The sequence below is a fragment of the Oncorhynchus keta genome, chromosome 22, assembly GCF_023373465.1.
Source record: "Oncorhynchus keta strain PuntledgeMale-10-30-2019 chromosome 22, Oket_V2, whole genome shotgun sequence".
Taxonomy (NCBI): Eukaryota; Metazoa; Chordata; class Actinopteri; order Salmoniformes; family Salmonidae; genus Oncorhynchus; species Oncorhynchus keta.
This window is the reverse complement of record NC_068442.1, coordinates 40,646,170-40,667,350: the sequence shown is the minus strand read 5'-3', so window position 1 is coordinate 40,667,350 and position 21,181 is coordinate 40,646,170. Positions and strand designations below refer to the sequence as shown.

General features: G+C 42.4%; 2 protein-coding genes across 4 annotated transcripts; one reads left to right on the top strand and one right to left on the bottom strand.

Moving 5' to 3' along the window:
- Positions 1-467: 467 nt before the first annotated feature.
- Positions 468-5,853, bottom strand: zgc:113223 (uncharacterized protein LOC541424 homolog). Of its 2 annotated transcripts, none has more exons than XM_035799034.2 (8): positions 5,679-5,853; positions 5,277-5,334; positions 4,916-5,040; positions 4,619-4,693; positions 4,350-4,445; positions 3,624-3,752; positions 2,954-3,115; positions 468-804 (listed from the first exon to the last, which is right to left on the bottom strand). In XM_035799034.2, exons 1-8 carry the CDS (start codon positions 5,745-5,747, stop codon positions 649-651), a joined length of 870 nt encoding a protein of 289 aa, XP_035654927.1. In that variant the 5' UTR covers positions 5,748-5,853; the 3' UTR covers positions 468-648. The 2 variants fall into 2 exon arrangements, with proteins under 2 accessions (XP_035654927.1, XP_052331206.1); XM_052475246.1 differs by lacking the exon at positions 468-804 and adding an exon at positions 811-2,212.
- A 1,063-nt stretch (positions 5,854-6,916) lies between these two features.
- Positions 6,917-20,463, top strand: LOC118400792 (receptor expression-enhancing protein 6-like). Of its 2 annotated transcripts, XM_035797793.2 has the most exons (7): positions 6,917-7,215; positions 9,374-9,467; positions 10,018-10,156; positions 11,152-11,320; positions 17,662-17,741; positions 19,074-19,117; positions 19,580-20,463. In XM_035797793.2, the coding sequence occupies exons 1-6, from the start codon at positions 7,083-7,085 to the stop codon at positions 19,113-19,115; spliced, it is 657 nt and encodes a 218-aa protein (XP_035653686.1). In that variant the 5' UTR covers positions 6,917-7,082; the 3' UTR covers positions 19,116-19,117; positions 19,580-20,463. The 2 variants fall into 2 exon arrangements, with proteins under 2 accessions (XP_035653686.1, XP_035653687.1); XM_035797794.2 differs by lacking the exon at positions 19,074-19,117.
- The last annotated feature ends 718 nt before the right edge of the window (positions 20,464-21,181 follow it).

Below are 21,181 nucleotides of genomic sequence, written 5' to 3'. Positions count from 1 at the left end.
CCAACAAGTGCTCAGCATATGTGGACCTCCTTCAAGATTGTTGGAAAAGCATTCCTCATAAAGCTGGTTGAGAGAATGCCAAGAGTGTGCTAAGCTGTCACCAAAGCAAAGGGTGGCTACATTGAAGAATCTAAAATATATTTAGATTTGTTTAACACTTTTTTGGTTACTTACTTGATTCCATATGTGTTATTTCAGAGTTTTGATGTCTTCACTATAATGCAAATATTTTCTAGTGTATTCAAGGATTAAAACGGCTTCTAAAGTTTGTAATTTTCATTCACATTTCCTGTTGCTACAGGATTATTTTCCTGATGTGAGAAACTGTTCAAACTAAGATAGAACATCCGTTTCAAAATAAAGTTTCTTATGTTGATCAAATAATCTGAGACTTTTCCTGTGGTTGGAAATCATGTATTTGATCGTTAATGCCTTTGCTTTCTGGCTTGCAATGAAAAACCCGGCGATGATCAGAATCACAGTTTTAATAACATACAAACATCAAGGTCACATCTGTGCACAGTGGACCACACAGTGCTTTCTTGAACAACCTTTTAACATGAAAGTACATAGATTCACAGTGCGTACACACAACTTCTGTTCAAAGCTGTTGCTCATGTACAACTCTAATGGACCAAGAGGGCCCTTTCATTCCTTATTGAAGTCCCAGGAAGCAGGGTACCAAACATTGCTGTCTAGTCTTTCTCTAGTCAAGGAAGGATGTTTTCCACCATCTCGTTTTGTCCTCTGTTGAACCGTCTTTATACGAGACACCTGACAAGATGCCAAAGTAATCATACACAGCTGCAAAAAAAACAAAAAGTTGGTACATGATGAAAAAAGAATGGCCACAACAAACATGCCTACAATCACACATATTTTCTCAAGTCCTTTTCGATGCACTGTCTTTGTGTTGATTTAGAAATCACTGTCTTTGCGTTGATTTATAAATCACTGTCTTTGTGTTGATTTAGAAATCACTGTATTTTTCTTTCTCTATCTGTGAATTGTGTAGCTTTATGTGTTTCTGCTTGTTTTCAACTAAACTGGCACAGTATATCTTCAAATGTGATTAAACATGTTATTGGACTGGTTTTGTGGCCTTTTTGCAGCTGAGAATTCCCTAATAATATAAACTCAGCAAAAAAAGAAATGTTCTCTCACTGTCAACTGCGTCTATTTTCAGCAAACTTAACATGTAAATATTTGTATGAACATAAGATTCAACAACTGAGACATAAAGTGAACAAGTTCCACAGACATGTGACTAACAGAAATGGAATAATGTGTCCCTGAACAAAGGGGGGGGTCAAAATCAAAAGTAACAGTCAGTATCTGGTGTGGCCACCAGCTGCATTAAGTACTGCAGTGCATCTCCTCGTGGACTGCACCAGATTTGCCAGTTCTTGCTGTGAGATGTTACCCCACTCTTCCACCAAGGCACCTGCAAGTTCCCGGACATTTCTGGGGGGAATGGCTCTAGCCCTCACCCTCCGATCAAACAGGTCCCAGACGTGCTCAATGGGGATTGAGAGGCAGAACACTGACATTCCTGACTTGCAGGAAATCCCTCACAGAACAAGCAGTATGGTTGGTGGCATTGTCATGCTGGAGGGTCATGTCAGGATGAGCCTGCAGGAAGGGTACCACATGAGGGAGGCGGATGTCTTCCCTGTAAAGCACAGGGTTGAAATTGCCTGCAATGACAACAAGCTCAGTCAGATGATGCTGTGACACACCGCCACAGACCATGACGGACCCTCCACCTCCAAATCGATCCTGCTCCAGAGTACAGGCCTCAGTGTAACGCTCATTCTTTCGATGATAAACGCGAATCCGACCATCACCCCTGGTGAGACAAAACCACGACTTGTCAGTGAAGAGCAGTTTTTGCCAGTCCTGTCTGGTCCAGCGACGGTGGGTTTGTGCCCATAGGTGACGTTGTTGCTTTATTTGCCTACAGTCTGTAAGCTGTTACATACACCTAGCAAGTCCTCAGCTGGCAGCTTCATTAAACAGTACCCGCAAAACACCAGTCCCAATGTCAACAGTGAAGAGGCGACTCCAGGATGCTGGCCTTCTAGTGGGGGGAGGACTTGTGAGGCGTCTGTTTCTCAAACTAGACACTCTAATGTACTTGTTGTCTTGATCAGTTGTGCACCGGGGCCTCCCACTCCTCTTTCTATTCTGGTAAGAGCCAGTTTGCACTGTTCTGTGAAGGGAGTAGTACACAGCATTGTACGAGATCTTAAGTTTCTTGGCAATTTCTTGCATGGAATAGACAAAAATAGACTGACGAGTTTCAGAAGAAAGTTCTTTGTTTCTGACCATTTTGAGCCTGTAATCGAACCTACAAATGCTGATGCTCCACATACTCAACTAGTCTAAAGAAGGCCAGTTTTATTGCTTCTTTAATCAGAACAGTTTTCAGCTGTGCTAACATAATTGCAAAAGGGTATTCCAATGATCAATTAGCCTTTTCAAATGCTAAACTTGGATTAGCTAACACAACGTGCCATTGGAACACAGGAGTGATGGTTGCTGATAATGGGCCTCTGTACGCCTATGTAGATATTCCATTTAAAAAATCAGCCGTTTCCAGCTACAAAGTAATTTACAACATTAACAATGTCTACACTGTATTTCTGATCAATTTGATGTTCATTTTATGGACAAAAAAATGTGCTTTTCTTTCAAAAACAAGGAAAACAAGGAAACTTTTGAACGCTAGTGTGTATACATTGTATATTTGTTCATGCCATCTTCTTACTGGTTCATCATACATTTGATTCTTAATGATTTGAAATGGATTTTTGTTGCCAGGTAGATTTCCAGAGCAAGTAACAAATGTATTTAAATTGTAACTGCTGAACTGCACTACATTGGAAAGGGGTTTGTACTTTTCCAGAATCTACGAATGTTTGCAATCTTCTAATACTGAGCCATGTCTTACCTCTAGGCAGAGCAGACCCACAGTAATCCCCCCCACTAGGAAGAGGTTCTGCTTCCCCCACCACAGAACCTTATCCAGGCAGCCGTTGGTGTACACACTCCTCCCTGCTGAACTGGGCTCCATACTCTGGACCTCATAGCCACACATGGTGTTGAAAACTGTCTGGGAGAATACAGTGGATATAACATTAGTAAGCATGAGTTTTGGGACAGACACTGAAGTCCAGGAATGGCCAACGCTCCTCCTGGAGAGCTACTGGGTGTGCAGGCTTTTGTTGCGGCACTGCTATAAAACACCTGAATCTTCTGACACCAGGCAAACTGATTGACTATAGTGAATAAACTTGATTCAATTGTTCTCCCCTGAGGTTTAGATTGAGTTGCTTCACTGCAGTTGCATCATTCTATTCTAGGATAGTAGGTTGTGTTTCATTGCTCTTGCATGGATTCTGCTAACACAGGAAGTATTTCAGTTGAGTCAGCAGCCTGCTGTCCATTGTTCCGTCTGTATGCAGTGCATAGTGTTGTGGTCTACTTCTTCTCATGTCCTAATCATAGCAAAGGTTGTTCCCAGCGGTCATTTATATACTGTAGTGTTTTAATAAAGCTGAGTGAAGGAAATATTTCATGAATTATGAATGTGTTGTTTTGAGGTTATTTGTTTGTCTGACCTCATTGTGCAGTCGTAGGCAGCAAGAGAAAGGCACTCCACAGGCTTCCAGACTGGGGTTTTCCGCAGAGCAGTGGAAGTAGACGTTATCGGACCAGTCCTCATAGGTGTGAACACCACAGCACTGGAACTGCAATCAGAACCGACAAGTGCATTAGTATCAATAAACCCTTGTACAGCAAAGTGAACAGTGCTGTACTTAAATAGATAATATAGTAATAATATTTTAATTTATCAGATTATTTTATCCAAAGTGTCACGACTTCCGCCGAAGTCGGTCCCTCTCCTTGTTCTGGTGGCGTTCGGCGGTCGACGTCACCTGCTTTCTAGCTACCGCCGATCCACTTTTAATTTTCCATTTGTTTTGTCTTTGTTTCACACACCTGTTTTCAATCCCACAATCACCTGTTCATTATTTAACCCTCTGTTCCCCCCATGGTTTTTGTGAGTGATTGTTTATTTGTATTTTGGTCTGAGATGGTGTGCGTGTATTCTGTTACTTTGTATACATTCGTTTTTTGAATGTACGTTTGATTCCTCATATCTGCTGTCCTGCACCTGACTCTACAGCAGTTACACAAAGACACCAATACACAAATACTTGGTATATGTGATCTATAAAGAAATAAAACCCTCAATTCTAGTAATTCTACTTTAGGGCCGGTACTATGCTTCGTCCAACTGAACCATCGGAACCACTTTGACTGTGATTATCAGTGTAATTCACCTTTTTTTGAACAAAGTCAATAACATTTTCCAAGTCCAAATCCTCCCGATAGCTAACAATTGCCTTTCTCATTAACTTCTCAGTCCTCTCCAAAACCTGAAAGAACATCAGAAAGCATCTCATGAGTCAAAAGTATCTAATACAACATAATTTGATTGATGGTGTTAACTTGTATTCTAAATGTTGGCATGCTGAGAATTGCATCCTGCTTGGCTATAAAGGGGATGCAATTCTCAGGATAAAACCGACTTTCAAGGTTCTCACATTACCTTGTCAGTGAACAGGAATCCAAGCACTGCAGCTGTAATCTGTAGGAGAAGGATTACCACCAATATCCCTGAAAACTAGAAACAGAAGGGACATTTCAACCTTGTAGTAGGCCAGGATAGTTGCATTAATTACTCTCTGTAATCATTATAATGATAAACAATGTTTAGATAATTACATGTCTACTATTCACCACCATCTATCTATGGCTTTCCAATGTACTTAAATCAATATGTTATGTGTGGCTAGCTCATCACAGTGATAATGTAAACTATTGTCTCAAGCAAGGAGCGACTCACTGTCTTCAGTAAGCAGGTTCCATTGCGCAATGCACCGAAGCACCCAAAAAAGGTGATCATAAACATTAGGGAGCCAATGACGATCAGCAAGAGAGCTGGGTCAGTCATCAAAGTGTCCACAGCATCTGTGGACACACACACACACACACACACACACACACACACACACACACACACACACACACACACACACACACACACACACACACACACACACACACACACACACACACACACACACACACACACACACACACAGTCTCATCAGTGGCATGTATCGCACTAAATAGGCTATATGTGTCAGTTGAGTCTAGACAAGAACTTGTCATTGAAAATGTGTGTTTATGACATTTAGACTGACCTTTCTCTTTGGAAACTTTGGCGTAGATTCCTACTGCTATAAGAACAGCACTTGCTACCTGGAGAAAGGAATGTTGAACTAATTGTAATATAGCATGCAGTCGGATTTACAAACTTGTCATTTGTATTTCATAGTAGCCTTTCACTTGGAATATTCTGTGTAGGCAGGCTGTCATTAGCTACAAGGAATAGTCAATCACTGAACTTTAAAGTAAACACAGCAGGCTTTTTGTGAAATTGTGACTGTTAACGACATACACCCAGGACATCCACTTCTATCGGCAGTCTTATCTTTCTGATGAGACAATAGATTAGCAGAGCATCCTTTGACAATATTAAAAGAAAATATATACGGGCTACACAAGGCATGTCTCTGCTAATGATATAGTTTTTGCCAACTTACCCAAAAAATGTAACAGCAGACGAATAAAGTGTATTTAATGGTTATATATTTTTTAATTCCTTTCACCATTCTCCTTGTGTATTATGTGAGTTCTTGAGAAGTCGGGTGTGGTAGTTTGAAATCGCCAGACTACAGCAAAGAGTTGTCTTCCCCTTTCCCCTCTCCTGCTTATACTCTCAAGATGTGTCTCAGCTTGTCTAGGGACTGGTTGCAACACTACAAGACGCATTCTTTACACCTGATAGAGAACTACCTGACGTTGACCCCAAATACATTCCTCATTATTTATAATGGTCAAGTTCACTTAAAACTGGAATCCTTTAATTGAAACAATAACAAGGCGGTCACCACGCCTGTGTTTTGGTCAAAAGCTGTAACCGCTGTCAAATTCAAAGAGAGACCTACGTATGCAGGACTCACCATCCATGATGTCAAAAGTATCGTTTTAACCATGTTATGAGGCTATATGGTGTTTGTTTACATTTATTTTGTTTACCAACATTGGAGTATAACAATGTACAGAATGTAATTGTATTACAATATGTAGGGTTCTGATAGAGTATGACAGTTGAACTAAGCTCTTTAGGCACTTATAATACACTTCAAGAATCAATGCATTAATTTATAATAAATAAAAAATGGATGTATCAACTAAGGAACAGGTGTCAAACTCGCCATGGAGGGCCAGTGTCTGTGTTCCACCCTTGAACTCCCCTCACCTGGTTGTCTAGATCTTAATTGAAAGGAGAAAAAAAAACTGCAGACACTGAGCCCTCCGTGGATTGAGTTTGACTCCCCTGAACTAAGGATTCTAGCTTTAAAGTTGAAGTTGCCCCATGGCACATATGCAGGATCAGCTTACCTTTCCAAAGGGCTAAACTTCAACATTAGTGTAAAAACGCAAAACTGACCTGAGGTCATTGTCTAGGCCAGGGCTTCATTCCAGTCCTGGCGGGCCAGCCAGCAGAGGGCTCACTATGAATGCATAAACTGACACCTGCTGGGTAACATAATACATTGCACACAGCAACAAATATTATTCCCGTTGGAAATAGAGACAAATTATAGGCACATACCCATATAATTACAGGTTGTTAACCTGCTGAAATGAACAGTGTAGCGGATACACCTGTTGGAATTTGGCACTGTACAACTTCAGAGAATTATAACCTGTAGCCTATTCCTTTTAGCCAGACGTGATCATTGACGATTCCCTCTCCACCGCAAAATGACGCACCCAGGGATTCTCCAGCAAAGCCGATTGAGGAGCCGAAACATGTCCCGTCAGCGGATTTGAACTGCACGGTACTTAGATCTCCACAGGGATTTTTAAAAATTATATTATTTACATGTTTAATATTATAATTTACCCTTAAGAAACTCCGAAACGTGTAATAGTTCACCATGGGAATCTCAGAACTACTTGACAAACTTCGAGATCGCGCAGATACATTTCTAAATGAGAAAAACATAGTGACAGATTTCCTTGGGAAACTGGAGGAGAAAACGGGGATCAAGAAAAAATGTTTTGCCGGAGGTATGTCATTTCCTTGTAGCCTATTATGATGACACAGTTTATGTGCATGAAAAGATGATAACTGGATACCTACATCGAAATATGATGTCTAATTATGTCTATGATGGCAACCTGTGAAGGCAATAATGCATTGTAAACCTATGTTCCGTTGAATACACAACAGGTTTCGGTTAATCCTGGCTGTGAACACGAACTACAGCCAGCCAAATGGTAGACCTATAAGTAAATTAGGCTGTCGCAAACAGTTTGGTATTGACCAATTTACACACTCTCATCAGGGGAAACTCTATCAATGTAACTTGAAATAAATCGAACTACTTAATAATATGTTTTTATGTTTGGGAATAGGAATATTTTAATAGTGCATTATTATAATATAAAATGCTACTGCTGTACTATGTAAAAAAAACAACGCAACTTCATTCAAAGATTTCACTGTCAGAAATCCAACCACAGTGTCAATACCATACCATACCATGCCAATGCCATTTATAGGCTCAGTGCTAGAGGGGTCACTACAGACCCTGGTTCGATTCCAGGCTGTATCATAACCGGCCGTGATTGGGAGTCCCATAGGGCGGTGCACAATTGGCCCAGCCTCGTCTGGGTTAGGTTTTGGCCAGGGTAGGCCTTCATTGTAAATAATAATTTATTCTTAACTGACTTGCCTAGTTAAATTTAAAAAATATCTTTGTAGTTATGTCTAATGCATCATTGTCAGCCTCCACAGGACAAGGCAAGGCATGGGACAGGTGTATTCATGCCAGTGGGTGGTACTGATCACTGGAGTCTGGAGGAGAGGAGGAGCTATAGGAGGATGGGCTCATTGTAATGGCTGGAATGGAGTTGATGGAACGGAGTATAATGTGTTTTTCACGTCTTTGATGTGTTTGATACCGTTCCATTAATACCATTCCAGCCATTGAGCCGGTCCTCCTATAGCTCCTCCCACCAGCCTCCACTGATACTGATCCATGTTACATGTTGGTATTAGCCCTGGACAGCGCCACCATACTCCATAGAGACACTCCATTGAGTATGATATGTTACGTTTGGCTTTTAGAAATTTTAACAAATGTATTAAAAATAAAAAACGTAAAGTATTTTCAGGTCACTCCAGAGATCGTCAATCAGGTTCAAGCCCGGGCTCTGGCTGGGCCACTCAAGGACATTCAGAGACTTGTCTCGAAGCTACTCCTGCTTTGTCTTGGCTGTGTGCTTAGGGTCATTGTCCCGTTGGGAGGTGAACTTTCAACCACAGTCTGAGGTCATGAGCAATCTGAAGCTGGTTTTCATCAAAGATCTCTCTGTACTTTGCTTTGGCCATCTTTCCCTCGATCCTGACTAGTCTCCCAATCCCCCACTAAAAAACATCTCCACAGCATGATGCTGCAACCACCATGCTTCACCGTAGGGATAGTATGGGCCATGTGATGAGCGGTGCCTGGTTTCCTCCAGACGTGACGCTTGGGATTCAGGCCAAAGAGTTCAGTCTTGGTTTCATCAGACCAGAGGATCTTGTTTCTCATGGTTTGAGAGTTATGGTTATCCTTCTGGAAGGTTCTCCTATCTCCACAGAGCTCCACAGAGGAACTATGGTGCTCTGTCAGTGACCATCGGGTTCTTGGTCACCTCCCCTCCCTTCTACCCTGGTTGCTCAGTTTGGCCAAGCGGACAACACTAGGAAGAGTCATGGTGGTTCCAAACTTCTTCCATTTAAGAATGATGCAGGACACTTTTGTTGTTGGGGACCTTCAAAGCTGCAGAAATGTTTTGGTACCCTTCCCCAGATCTGTGCCTCGACACAATCCTGTCTCAAAGCTTTAGAGACAATTCCTTCAACCTCATGGCTTGGTCTCTCTCTCTCTCTCTCTCTCTCTCTCTCTCTCTCTCTCTCTCTCTCTCTCTCTCTCTCTCTCTCTCTCTCTCTCTCGCTCTCTCTCTCGCTCATCCATAATTATGAAGACAGTTATGCATTTTGCATGGCATTCTACCGTTCTGTAAATCATTTACCTAAGTCAATAACAGCGTTTGAGACTCTTTTCCTAATTTCCGTAAGACTACTTACATTCTCATGAAGAAGCAGTGCAATGCTTGATTAAGATATTTGTGCAGTATAAAGTCTGACCTCTCGTCGTGTCCTTTCTGTTATCGACAGGTGCAGTGTCTCTGACAGGACTGTATTTGGTATACGGCTATGGCGCCTCCCTCCTCTGTAACATGATTGGTTTTGTGTATCCTGCATATTATTCGTAAGTACAGTAGCAAACTAGGTTTAAAGTTACATGTATTTAGCATTAACTTAAAACTGTATATATTTATGTACTGTATATCTACTTCTAATGTACACTCCAGCAAATACCTGATTATAAAGGAACATGTTCAATTACTTTCATGAGCTTTTTCTCTCAATGCCCTGAGTTTAAGACAAGGGTTTAGCAATCTTGGAATTAAGAACATTTCCAATAAATGTATTTTCAAGACTCTAATTTCTTCTTAACTTTTTGCTTAAGGAGAAACATGAGAAATTGCGTAAGAAATTTACAAGAACCCTTTGGAGAAATAACAACTTTACTTAACTTTCTACTTAAGTCTATAGTTAAAGAAAAAATGGCAGTTAAGAAGAAATGTCTTCTTAAGAAGGTTTTGTGAATCTGGGCCCATGACAGATTCCTGATCGTAGAGACCTGATAGTATTATTTATTAGCCAGACTGTGTATGTATTGCCATTTTATGTTATGTAGTACCTTGCCTCAAGTAGGTTTATGTAATGTTGGTTACTTTGTCCACTCTTCTATGTAGAATCAAAGCCCTCGAGGGTAAAAACAAAGATGATGACACAAAATGGCTGACTTATTGGGTGGTCTACGGAATCTTCAGTGTGGGGGAATTCTTCTCCGACATCTTCCTTTATTGGTTTCCTTTCTACTATGCTTTCAAGGTAAGGAGAGCATTCGATGTGTTTCACACAGAAAGACACTATCTGTGTGCTTTATGTTCTAAGCCAAAACTGATTCAACTCACTCAACTCACTCATCAACACACTCACATCTGCCACACTGATCCTCAACACGGGGGCCCTTCAGCGGTGCGTGCTCAGTCCCCTCCTGTACTCCCTGTTCACTTATGACTGCATGGCCAGACACAGCTCCAACACCATCATTAAGATTGCCGACGACAAAACAGTGGTAGGCCTGATCACCGACAACGATGAGACAGCCGTGTGGTGCCAGGATAACAACCTCTCTCTCAACATGATTAAGACAAAGGAGATGATTGTGGACTACAGGAAAAGGAGGACCGAGCACGCCCCCATTCTCATCAACGTGGCTGGAGTAGAGCAGGTTGAGAGGTTCAAGTTCTTTGGTGTCCACAACACCAACAAACTATCATGGTCCAAACACACCAAGACAGTCGTGAAGAGGGCACGACAAAGCCTATTCCCCCTCAGGAGACAGAAAAGATTTGGCATGGGTCCTCAGATCCGAAAGGTTGCAAGTTCATATCCCCGAGCTGACGAGGTACAAATCTGTCGTTCTGCCCCTGAACAGGCAGTTAACCCACTGTTCCTAGGCCGTCATTGAAAATAAGAATTTGTTCTTAACTTACTTGCCTAGTTAAATAAAGGTAAAACAAATTGTGACCAACTACTGACCTTACAATTACACTCTAATTCAAAATCACTATAGGCTATGGAATATGGTATATAACACATTAATAAACAATTTACAAGCTATTATGAGCTAGTTATACATACAGTTCATACATTCCTGTCAATAAATTCTGGGTATGCTGTGAAATACCTGTTGTCAAACACATGTATTTATGGTTTATTATGCTCATGGAGGAGTCATGCTTTGCTTATGTTGTTCCTTTAGTATGTGCTGCCCTTCAACGTGTCAAAATGTTCCTGTTTTTTCCCTCCCTCTTTCCCAGTGCTTGTTCTTGTTGTGGTGCATGGCCCCTGTTGCATGGAACGGCTCTCAGATCCTGTACAACCGGGTGGTGCGACCCTTCTTCCTCAAGCATGAGGCCACTGTGGACAGCATGGTCAATGACCTCAGCGGGAAAGCCATGAACGCAGCCGAGTCCGTCACCAGAGAAGGTACAGAGAAACTGCTAGCTCCAAGCCCCATTGCATTTAATGTACATCTCAAAGTGATAGTTCACTCTGTTGATGTATTAGCTTATTTTCAACCTCCCTAGGGCAGGGGTTTCAAACTAATTTAGTACTTTGTTGAAGCACCTTTGGCAGTGATTACAGCTTTGAGCCTTCTTGGTTATGACGCTACAAGCTTGGCACACCTGTACTTGGGGAGTGTCTCCCATTCTTCTGAGAGTCTATAGGAGCCTTTTGGCAAATTCCAAGCTGGCTGTGATGTGCCTTTTACGGAGGAGTGGCTTCCATCTGGCCATAAAGGCCTGATTGGTGGAGTTCTGCAGAGATGGTTGTCCTTCTGGAAGGTTCCCCCATCTCCATGGAGTAACTCTGGAGCTCTGTTAGAGTGACTATCAGGTTTTTGGTCACCTCAATGACCAAGGCCCTTCTCTCTCGATGGCTCAGTTTGGCCGGGCGGCCAGCTCTAGGAAGAGTCTTGGTGGTTCCAAACTTCTTCCATTTAAGAATAATGGAGGCCATTGAATCGTACTACACCGTCTCCAACACCCGTCGGATGTGGCAGGGTTGCAAACTATTACAGACTACAAAGGGAAGCACAGCGCGAGCTGCCAAGTCATACGAGCCTACCAGGTATTTTACTTCTATGCTTGCTTCGAGACAAGCAACACTGAAGCATGCATGAGAGCATCAGCTGTTCCGGATGACTGTGTTATCATGCTTTCCGTAGCCGATGTGAGTAAAACCTTTAAACAGGTCAACATTCACAAGGCCGCAGGGCCAGATGGATTACTAGGACGTGCACTCTGAGCATGCGCTGACCAACTGGCCAGTGTCTTTACTGACATATTCAACCTGTTCCTGACTGTGTCTGTAATACCAACATGTTTCAAGCAGACCACCATAGTCCCTGTGCCCAAGAACACTAAGGTAGCCTGCCTAAATGACTACCAACCCGTAGCACTCACATCTGCCACACTGATCCTCAACACGGGGGCCCTTCAGCGGTGCGTGCTCTGTCCCCTCCTGTACTCCCTGTTCACGTATGACTGCATGGCCAGACACAGCTCCAACACCATCATTAAGATTGCCGACGACACAACAGTGGTAGGCCTGATCACCGACAATGATGAGACAGCCTATAGGGAGGAGGTCAGAGACCTGGCCGTGTGGTGCCAGGATAACAACCTCTCTCTCAACATGATTAAGACAAAGGAGATGATTGTGGACTACAGGAAAAGGAGGACCGAGCACACCCATTTCTCATCAACGTGGCTGTGGTAGAGCAGGTTGAGAGCTTCAAGTTCTTTGGTGTCCACATCACCAACAAACTATCGTGGTCCAAACACACCAAGACAGTCTTGAAGAGGGCACGACAAAGCCTATTCCCCCTCAGGAGACAGAACAGATTTGGCATGGGTCCTCAGATCCTCAAACAGTTCTACAGCTACACCATCGAGAGCATCCTGACTGGTTGCATCACAGCCTGGTATGGCAAATGCTTGGCCTCTGACCGCAAGTCACTACAGAGGGTAGTATGTACGGCCCAGTACATCACTGGGGCTAAGCCTCCTGCCATCCAGGACCTCTGTACCAGGCGTTGTCAGAGGAAGGTCCTAAAAATTGTCAAAGACTCCAGCCACCCTAGTCATAGACTGTTCTCGCTGCTACCGCACAGCAAGCGGTACTGGAGCGCCAAGTCTAGGTCCAAATGGCTTCTTAAAAGCTTCTTCCCCCAAGCCATAAGACTCCTGAACAGCTAATCAAATGGCTACACAGACTATTTGCATTGCCCACCCATTACGCTGATGCTGCTCTCTGGTTATTATCTATGCATAGTCACTTTAACTCCACCTACATGTACATATTACCTCAATTACCTCGACTAACCGGTGCCTCCGCACATTGACTCTGTACCAGAACCCCCTGTGTATAGCCTCGCTACTGTTATTTTACTGCTGATCATTAATTATTTGTTATTTTTATTAATATTTTTTTACTCAAAACTTTTTTTTCTTAAAACGGCATTGTTGGTTAAGGGCTTGTAAGTAAGCGTTTCACTGTAAGGTCTACTACACCTGTTTTATTCAGCGCATGTGACAAATTAAATGTGATTGGATTTGATTTGATTTGACGGTGTCCTTGGGGACCTTCAATGCTGTAACAATGTTTTGGTACCCTTCCTCAGATCTGTTACACGACACAATCCTGTCTCTGAGCTCTATGGACAATTCCTTTGACCTCATGGCTTGGTTTTTGCGCTGACATGCATTGTCAACTGTGGGGCCTTATATAGACAGGTGTATGCCTTTCCAAATCATGTCCAATCAATTGAATTTACCACAGGGGGACTAAAATCAAGTTGTAGAAACATCTCAAGGATGATCTACGGAAACAGGATGTACCTGAACTCAATTTCGAGTCTGAATAGCAAAGGGTCTGAATACTTTTGAAAATAAAGTATTTATGTTTTTCATTTATTATAAATTTGCAAAAACTTCTAAAAGCCTGTTTCACTTTGTCATTATGTGGTATTGTGTATAGATTGCCGAGGAATATAAAGACAATGTAATCCATTTTATAGAATAAGGCTGTAACGTAACAAAATGTGGAAAAAATCAAGGGGTCTGACTACCTTCTGAAGGCACTGTACATTGAGTTCCTACCCCCACCAAAATTCAGTGGCAGCTGGTGCTGTTTAAGATGAGGGAGGACAATTTTTTTTTTATGAGCATGGCCTTATTCCTATTACAGCATGTTGGATGACTGTCATTTTTATTCCTTTCACCCAGTTCAATGAAACATCAATAGGTTTAGGCTACTACATGATACCCACATTTTCCCCATACCCATCATGAGGTCGCTACAACCTAGTCTAGGAATTAAAGTTTACAAAGTAGGTGCACAGGTCGAGAGAATATTGAGTAATCAAGATGCCAGACAGTGACACATTCAATACCCCCTTGCACACTCTTCCTGCATCTAGCTGAACTAGGGTATAATCATTAGTCCAACAGTTGCAAATGACAGTTTCTATTGGACAAATTCAGGTATGTTTATCCCTGTTTCGTTCCGTTTCGTCCCGTTTAAGAAACGTTTTTCAACAGAATCGGCGGAATGAATACATCCTTGATCACTCGCCATCAGTTCACTTTCATAGCAGCCACATAAAAACATCATGATCACTTTGCTCGTTGTATAAACAATTCCTCCTCCAATTATCTACGTGCTCTCCTCCTCTCATCTTTTCCCTCGCTTGTGGACTTCAGTGCACAACACATCAGCTGTCTGTGGCCAGGTGAAAAACCCCTACACACAGCCTACATAGTTGTCACTTCATTGTCAACTAGAACTACTAGAACTAACGCGTTAGTAAACCCGCTACAATCACGCAGTACGGTGTACAGTCAGAAAACAGTTTAGCAGTTACACCGGCGGGCCCCGATGACAATAAATTAATAAAACCAAACACTTAGCTTGACTTGGAAGAGTTCCAGTGTTGGATAGCCATAGCCAGCTAGCTAACATAGCATCCCTCTCTGTTTGAGCCAGGTGTTTGAAAAGACTAAACTAGCTAGCTGCATTTTCTAGCTAAGTGAAAGTTAAAAAACATAAAACCAAATATACTGTAGCTAGCGCTCTCTCTCTGACGCTTCTCCTTAATTTAGGAAGACGTTAATTTGTTCAAAACTGTTAAAACTATTGTCTTTCTATCTCTTTGAGTCAACTACTCATTATTTGGGGTGGCAGGGTAGCCTAGTGGTTAGAGCGTTGGACTAGTAACCGGAAGGTTGCGAGTTTAAACCCCTGAGCTGACAAGGTACAAATCTGTCGTTCTGCCCCTGAACAGGCAGTTAACCCACTGTTCCCAGGCCGTCATTGAAAATAAGAATGTGTTCTTAACTGACTTGCCTGGTTAAATAAAGGTAAAATTTAAAAAATGTAAATTAAATATTTTATGCACTGCAGTGCTAGTTAGCTATAGTTTATGCTTTCAGTACTATATTAATTATCTGATGCATTGATTGGGTGGACAATATGCCAGTTCATGCTGCAAGAGCTCTGAAGGAAGTCCTCCGGAAGTGTTTTACTGTGTAAGTCTGTGGAAGTGGGTGAAAACCATAAACCTCCTGGGTTTTGTATTGAAGTCAATGTTCCCAGAGGAGGACAGAAGCTAGCTATCCTCCAGCTAAACCATGGTGCTACCCTGCAGAGTGCTGCTATTGCTTCTGTAGACCTTCATGGCAAAACAGTGTTTTTTAATAAATTATTTGGTGATGTGAATATATTTATCTAAAAAGGTTAACTTTTTGAATGTTTCACTATTTTTCTTTTCTTCTGAAATTCACTGAGGAGGATGGTCCTCCCCTTCCTTATCTGATGAGCTTCCATTGTTTCAATTATGCATGTTTGGAGAATGTAGCTGTCAAGGCAGATTTCCTCCTCTTCCTCTGAAGAGGTGAAACAAGGATCGGACCAATACGCAGCGTGGTAGGTGTTCATGGTTTTTAATAAGAAAAACTAAACATGAACACAAATACAAAATAATAAAGTGAACTGGCAACGAAACAGTCCCGTGTGGCACAAACACTGACACAGGAAACAATCACCCACAAAATACCCAAAGAATATGGCTGCCTAAATATGGTTCCCAATCAGAGACAACGATAGACAGCTGCCTCTAATTGAGAACCAATCTAGGCACCCATAGACATACAATTACCTAGAAAGGAAACAGCCCCATAAACTTACAAAACCACTAGACAAGACAAACACCCTAGATGAGACAAAAACCATACATCACCCATGTCACACCCTGGCCTAACCAAACTAATAAAGCAAACAAAGATAACTAAAGCCAGGGCGTGACAGTACCCCCCCCCCCCAACCTAAATCCATAGGGGAGGGTCTGGGTGGGCGTCTGTCCACGGTGAGGGCTCTGGTGCGGGACGTGGACCCCACTCCACCATAGTCTTTGTCCGCTTTTGTGGCAACCTAGTATTGGCAACCCTACTAAATGGCCCCACTGGGCAGCTCAGGACTGAGGGGTAGCTCTGGACTGAGGGGCAGCTCCGGACTGAGGGGAAGCTCCGGACTAGCTGACGACTCTGGCAGATCCTGGCTGACTGGCGGCTCTGGCCGCTCCTGGCTGACCCTGGCTGACTGCCGGCTCTGGCCGATCCTGGCTGAATGGCGGCTCTGGCCGATCCTGGCTGAATGGCGGCTCTGGCTGATCCTGGCTGAATGGCGGCTCTGGCCGATCCTGGCGACTCTGGTGGCTCCTTGCAGACTGGAGGCTCCTTGCAGACTGGCGGCTCTGGCGGCTCCTTGCAGACTGGAGGCTCCTTGCAGACTGGCGGCTCTGGCCACTCCTTGCAGACTGGCGGCTCTGGCGGCTCCTTGCAGACTGACAGGCTCTGGCGGCTCCTTGCAGACTGGCGGCTCCGGCGGCTCCTTGCAGACTGGGAGACTCTGGCGGTTCCGGGCAGACGGGAGACTCTGGCGGCTCCGGGCAGGCGGGAGACTCTGGCGGCTCCGGGCAGACTGGAGACTCTGGCGGCTCCGGGCAGACGGGAGACTCTGGCGGCTCCGGGCAGACGGGAGACTCTGGCGGCTCCGGGCAGACGGGAGACTCTGGCAGCGCTGGGCAGGAAGAAGGCTCTGGCAGTGCTGGACAGACGAGGCGCACTGTATGCCTGGTGCGTGGTGCCGGCACTGGTGGTACTGGGCCGAGGACACACACCTCAGGGCGAGTGCGGGGAGGAGAAACAGGGAGTACTGGGCTCTGGACACGCACAGGAAGCCTGGTGCGGAGGGCTGCCACCAGATGGCTGTCCCTAAATTACTTGGTATTTCACAGTATAAATCCTATTAGACACCTGCGTGTAAACAATGAGGATAGGATCAATGTGCTGTAGACTACTGTATGAGGTCACACCAGTGGTGGAGTTCATAAACTGGCAAATGGTCTAGCAGGGATTAACATTGTCGGCTGAGGTCATAGGCAGCTTACGGCAGGTAGACGAAAGGATGGCAGGAACCAGTTCAGCTGATATAAATAGATCTGTTGAAAGAGGCAACCTGTTGAAAGAATGCATACTTGCTTTAAGAATAATGGAAAGTATACGGAACAATCTAATTAGCCTAAATATTTAGATCCGTTAAATTTTCAGTAAAAACAGCTATTCTGTTGTGTGTGCATGCGTGTGCATATGTGTGTGTGTTTCAGCCTTGATTATTTGTATACAATTTTTCCAATTACTTTTGCAATTTTTGTCTTTTGTCTCTTTGTTTGCATGTCTCTTTCTCTCTTTCCTGTCTGGCCTCAGTCCTTCAAACACTGGTGAAAAACAAGACCATACAACAAGCATCAGAGACAAAAGGCTTACCCAGCACATCAGATTCACCTGTATGTAAAACAAACTGTTTATTTTCATAAAAAACTCCTTATTACTTTATTTCCTTGGTCCATAGTTACTCCCTAACAACCCTCCAGCTCAGCTAACATAGTCCCACTATTAGTTAACTTGCACGTTAGCTGTGTCTGCGAGTTGTTTCCCTTAGATCATGAAAAGGGCTTACCAAACAAAAACTTCCAAAAGGACGAATTTGTGGCAGAAAGGAGTTGCAGCACTCAACAAGAGATTCATTTATTATTAGCTCACTTTACGCCATTGTTCAGAATGAGTGTACAGGTGACTGATCTCATCTTGAACAATTAGTTCCCTTTCTTGGCTTATGACACTCCCATAATGTGAATTGATAAACTTATCTACATATTATGTAAATTGAAAAATCATTTACATTTAACATTTACATTTAAGTCATCATCCCGATATCTCCACTCCAAGTCTCTTCAATGAGAATAGGCCCTTAGTCCTTTAATAAGTCTTTCTTGGCAAGCCCCCTTTTCATGATTTTTGTCATTTTGTTGTAACCTTATGCAAACCACTCCTTCATTCTAGTCGCTTGTCAGTCCCTTAATGAACATAGCCATAGAAAATCAACAATAGAAAATCAACAACAGAAGATGAAAACACTCAGTGGGATTGAAAGTCAAAACACTATTGAAAGTGCTTGTCATTGTATGGTGCAAGTGTCCAGCCCCCCAGTCACACGGTGGACCACTATTTTCTCCCCTTCGGCTGGTAAATGTTGTTGGTGTGTCCTGAGCGATTCCTCTGTAGAGTCAGGCTGAAGTTAATGGGGGTGCTAACAAACCAATCCCTCTCCTCTGTGGACAATGGATACTGATAATGCTGCCATGAGTAGCAAAGCTATTTTTCTCTTTCTGCAAGCTTGACTGTGGGTCTATTGTACATTCAGTTTTGTGAGTGCCTTGTGAAGGAAATGTAGTAGGAAGTGCAGCCTTAACACAAAATAAGCTTTCAAATATGGTTGGTCAGAGACTTTATCACAGCAACCACATGGTGAGGTCTGGACTTGAGGGCTGTTTTATGAAGAAAGAAAACAAGGACATAAATCAGCAAATCCCGCATGTGAGAAGAACACATGTCGGGACTAAAGCTTCTCCCAGGCTTCCCTCCTCAGGGTCTTATCTAGAACCACTACAACAACCATTACCTGAGCTGTGAGAAGAGGTAGTCGACTATCGGCCAATTAGCCTATATTTCAAGGATGCTCAACGTATGTTTCCCTTTCATAACATGGTTGTGAAGCTCATTTGAAAGTAATTCCTCCTCATTGTCTTGTTTGGTCCTATTCCATGTCTGTTCATAAGATGATTCATGAGTTGACCTACACTGAACCCAAAGTAGACTAATGGTAAGTGACACGCAGTGATACTGTGTGTACACAGGAGTACTCACTGTATTCACCTGGTCAACCACAAGGGCAGTGGCTGGATCTGGTGGCATAGATAGATTACTAATTGCATTAAGCAAAATACCTAACCTCTTAAAAGCATCGTTCACTCCAAAAGTTTGTCAGATGTTTTCAGACTTCCAAAGTTGTCTCATGTCGATATGAGTTCATGTTCCATGACATCATTGTGTAGACCCAGCTATGCCTCAATCGCAAATCAATAATAGAGATATAGACATGGTCTACTTTCAACATAAGACTACCTTTGGGATTTGAAAGTATTTTTTACAAAATTAGATTTTGTGAACTATGAGCAACTTTGAGTGAACAATGAGCAACTTTGAGTGAACTATGAGCAACTTTGAGAGAACAATGAGCAACTTTGAGTGAACTGTGAGCAAGTGTCTTTCATTATATTTACAGATCCACAGGTAGAGGCATCGTCTCAGTGATGGTACTGAAGACAGCAAAACAAACCATGCCAGATTCACCGGAAGGACTTTGGTTTCCATGTTGACTTGCAAACTGCTGAACCACTTATACTTGATGCCCTATGGTGGGAAAACGATGAAACAAATCTGACAGAGATGGGACACCATTACACAGACAGATAATGGGACAGGAAAAACACATAGCCAAGCTTCATATCGACCAAAACCACTGCAGTTGAAAATCACTTCACAGCCGCGTGGTCGTGTGTCTGGTCAGTTGAATGCTATGCAATGTCTGATATTTTGACCTTCTCATCACCTGATTAGAGTAACTGAATTTGTCTGATATGTCTTTGCTTTACAGTCAATGTCCTTCTCTTCCGATAAGGGAGTGTGTGGGCTCAATGCTTCAACAATAGGCACAGTGTTTTAGTCTTAGACCTCTTTGTTTTTGTTTTCACATACTTCATTGTGCTGAATGAAATATTTATTCATCATTGTCTTTTGTTTCTTTTTTTTTATTTGAACATGTTTTTTTTCTCTTTTTGTCTTGTAAAATTGTATTATAGTCAGATCTAGGCTGTATTAAAATGAAATCGCCACATACTGTAAGTTAGATTTTAATGCAGTGGGTCTTGGAATCCTGGTGAGATCATTTTCCAATGGTAAATACTGCTACTATTTATTTAACCAATAAATGAAATGGAATGAGAAACTGAGTAAGTGCTTCTTATTGTAGTTGTGAGTTAGCAATGCAATAAGATATTTCAATAACATTCCATTATTATTACTATTATTATTATTATTTTACATGTACAGATGTTGTACTCTCAAAAGCACATACATTTGTACCAATTGTGTATGAATAAAAGTGTCCTCTTATTTAGTGTGTTTTTTACTGGACATGTTGCTTATCAAGATGATCACAGATTCTTTGGCAGGGAGCAATGGAGACAAAGCATTTTAGAGGAGAGTACCCTCTATTGGTTGTCATCATCATTGTCTCAACAGGGATGAAAAACTGCTTATAAATTGCGTGTTGGCAATAAAAGCATACAATTTGATGTATTATTCAACAGATATAAAAAAACATAACATTAAAAACATCATGAACAAGGTTATCAAAGAATATAACAAATATGTGCGGAATGACGTGTCTGTCTCACACAAATGGCGTCTCAACTTCAGGTCCACGCATGCGCACAATAATCTTTTTTTTTTGTTACATATTGATATTGTTTAAGTTATGTTGTATGCACAGTTCTAAACGTTTGTAAGACAGCTTGGTAAAATTGCACCGTAGAAAGTCTTCAACTAGCTACCAACAGAGAAGTGGCAAGTTTAGGAGACCCCGTAAAACCATGACTGTCTAACTTAGGACATTTGACATGTGTAGACAGACACCAGTAGCAAGATAGGATTCTTAGCTATAATAGATAATTGGATATATAAATTAGCTGGCTATCTTAAGACATGCTTCTCTACGGTGCCATTATTCCAGATAATCCGCATTTTGGTTCTGCAGAATGAATATCAGCATGGGTGCTAAAATAAGAAGTAAGTGGTGCTTCATAGTCGACCAGATCCGCCCACT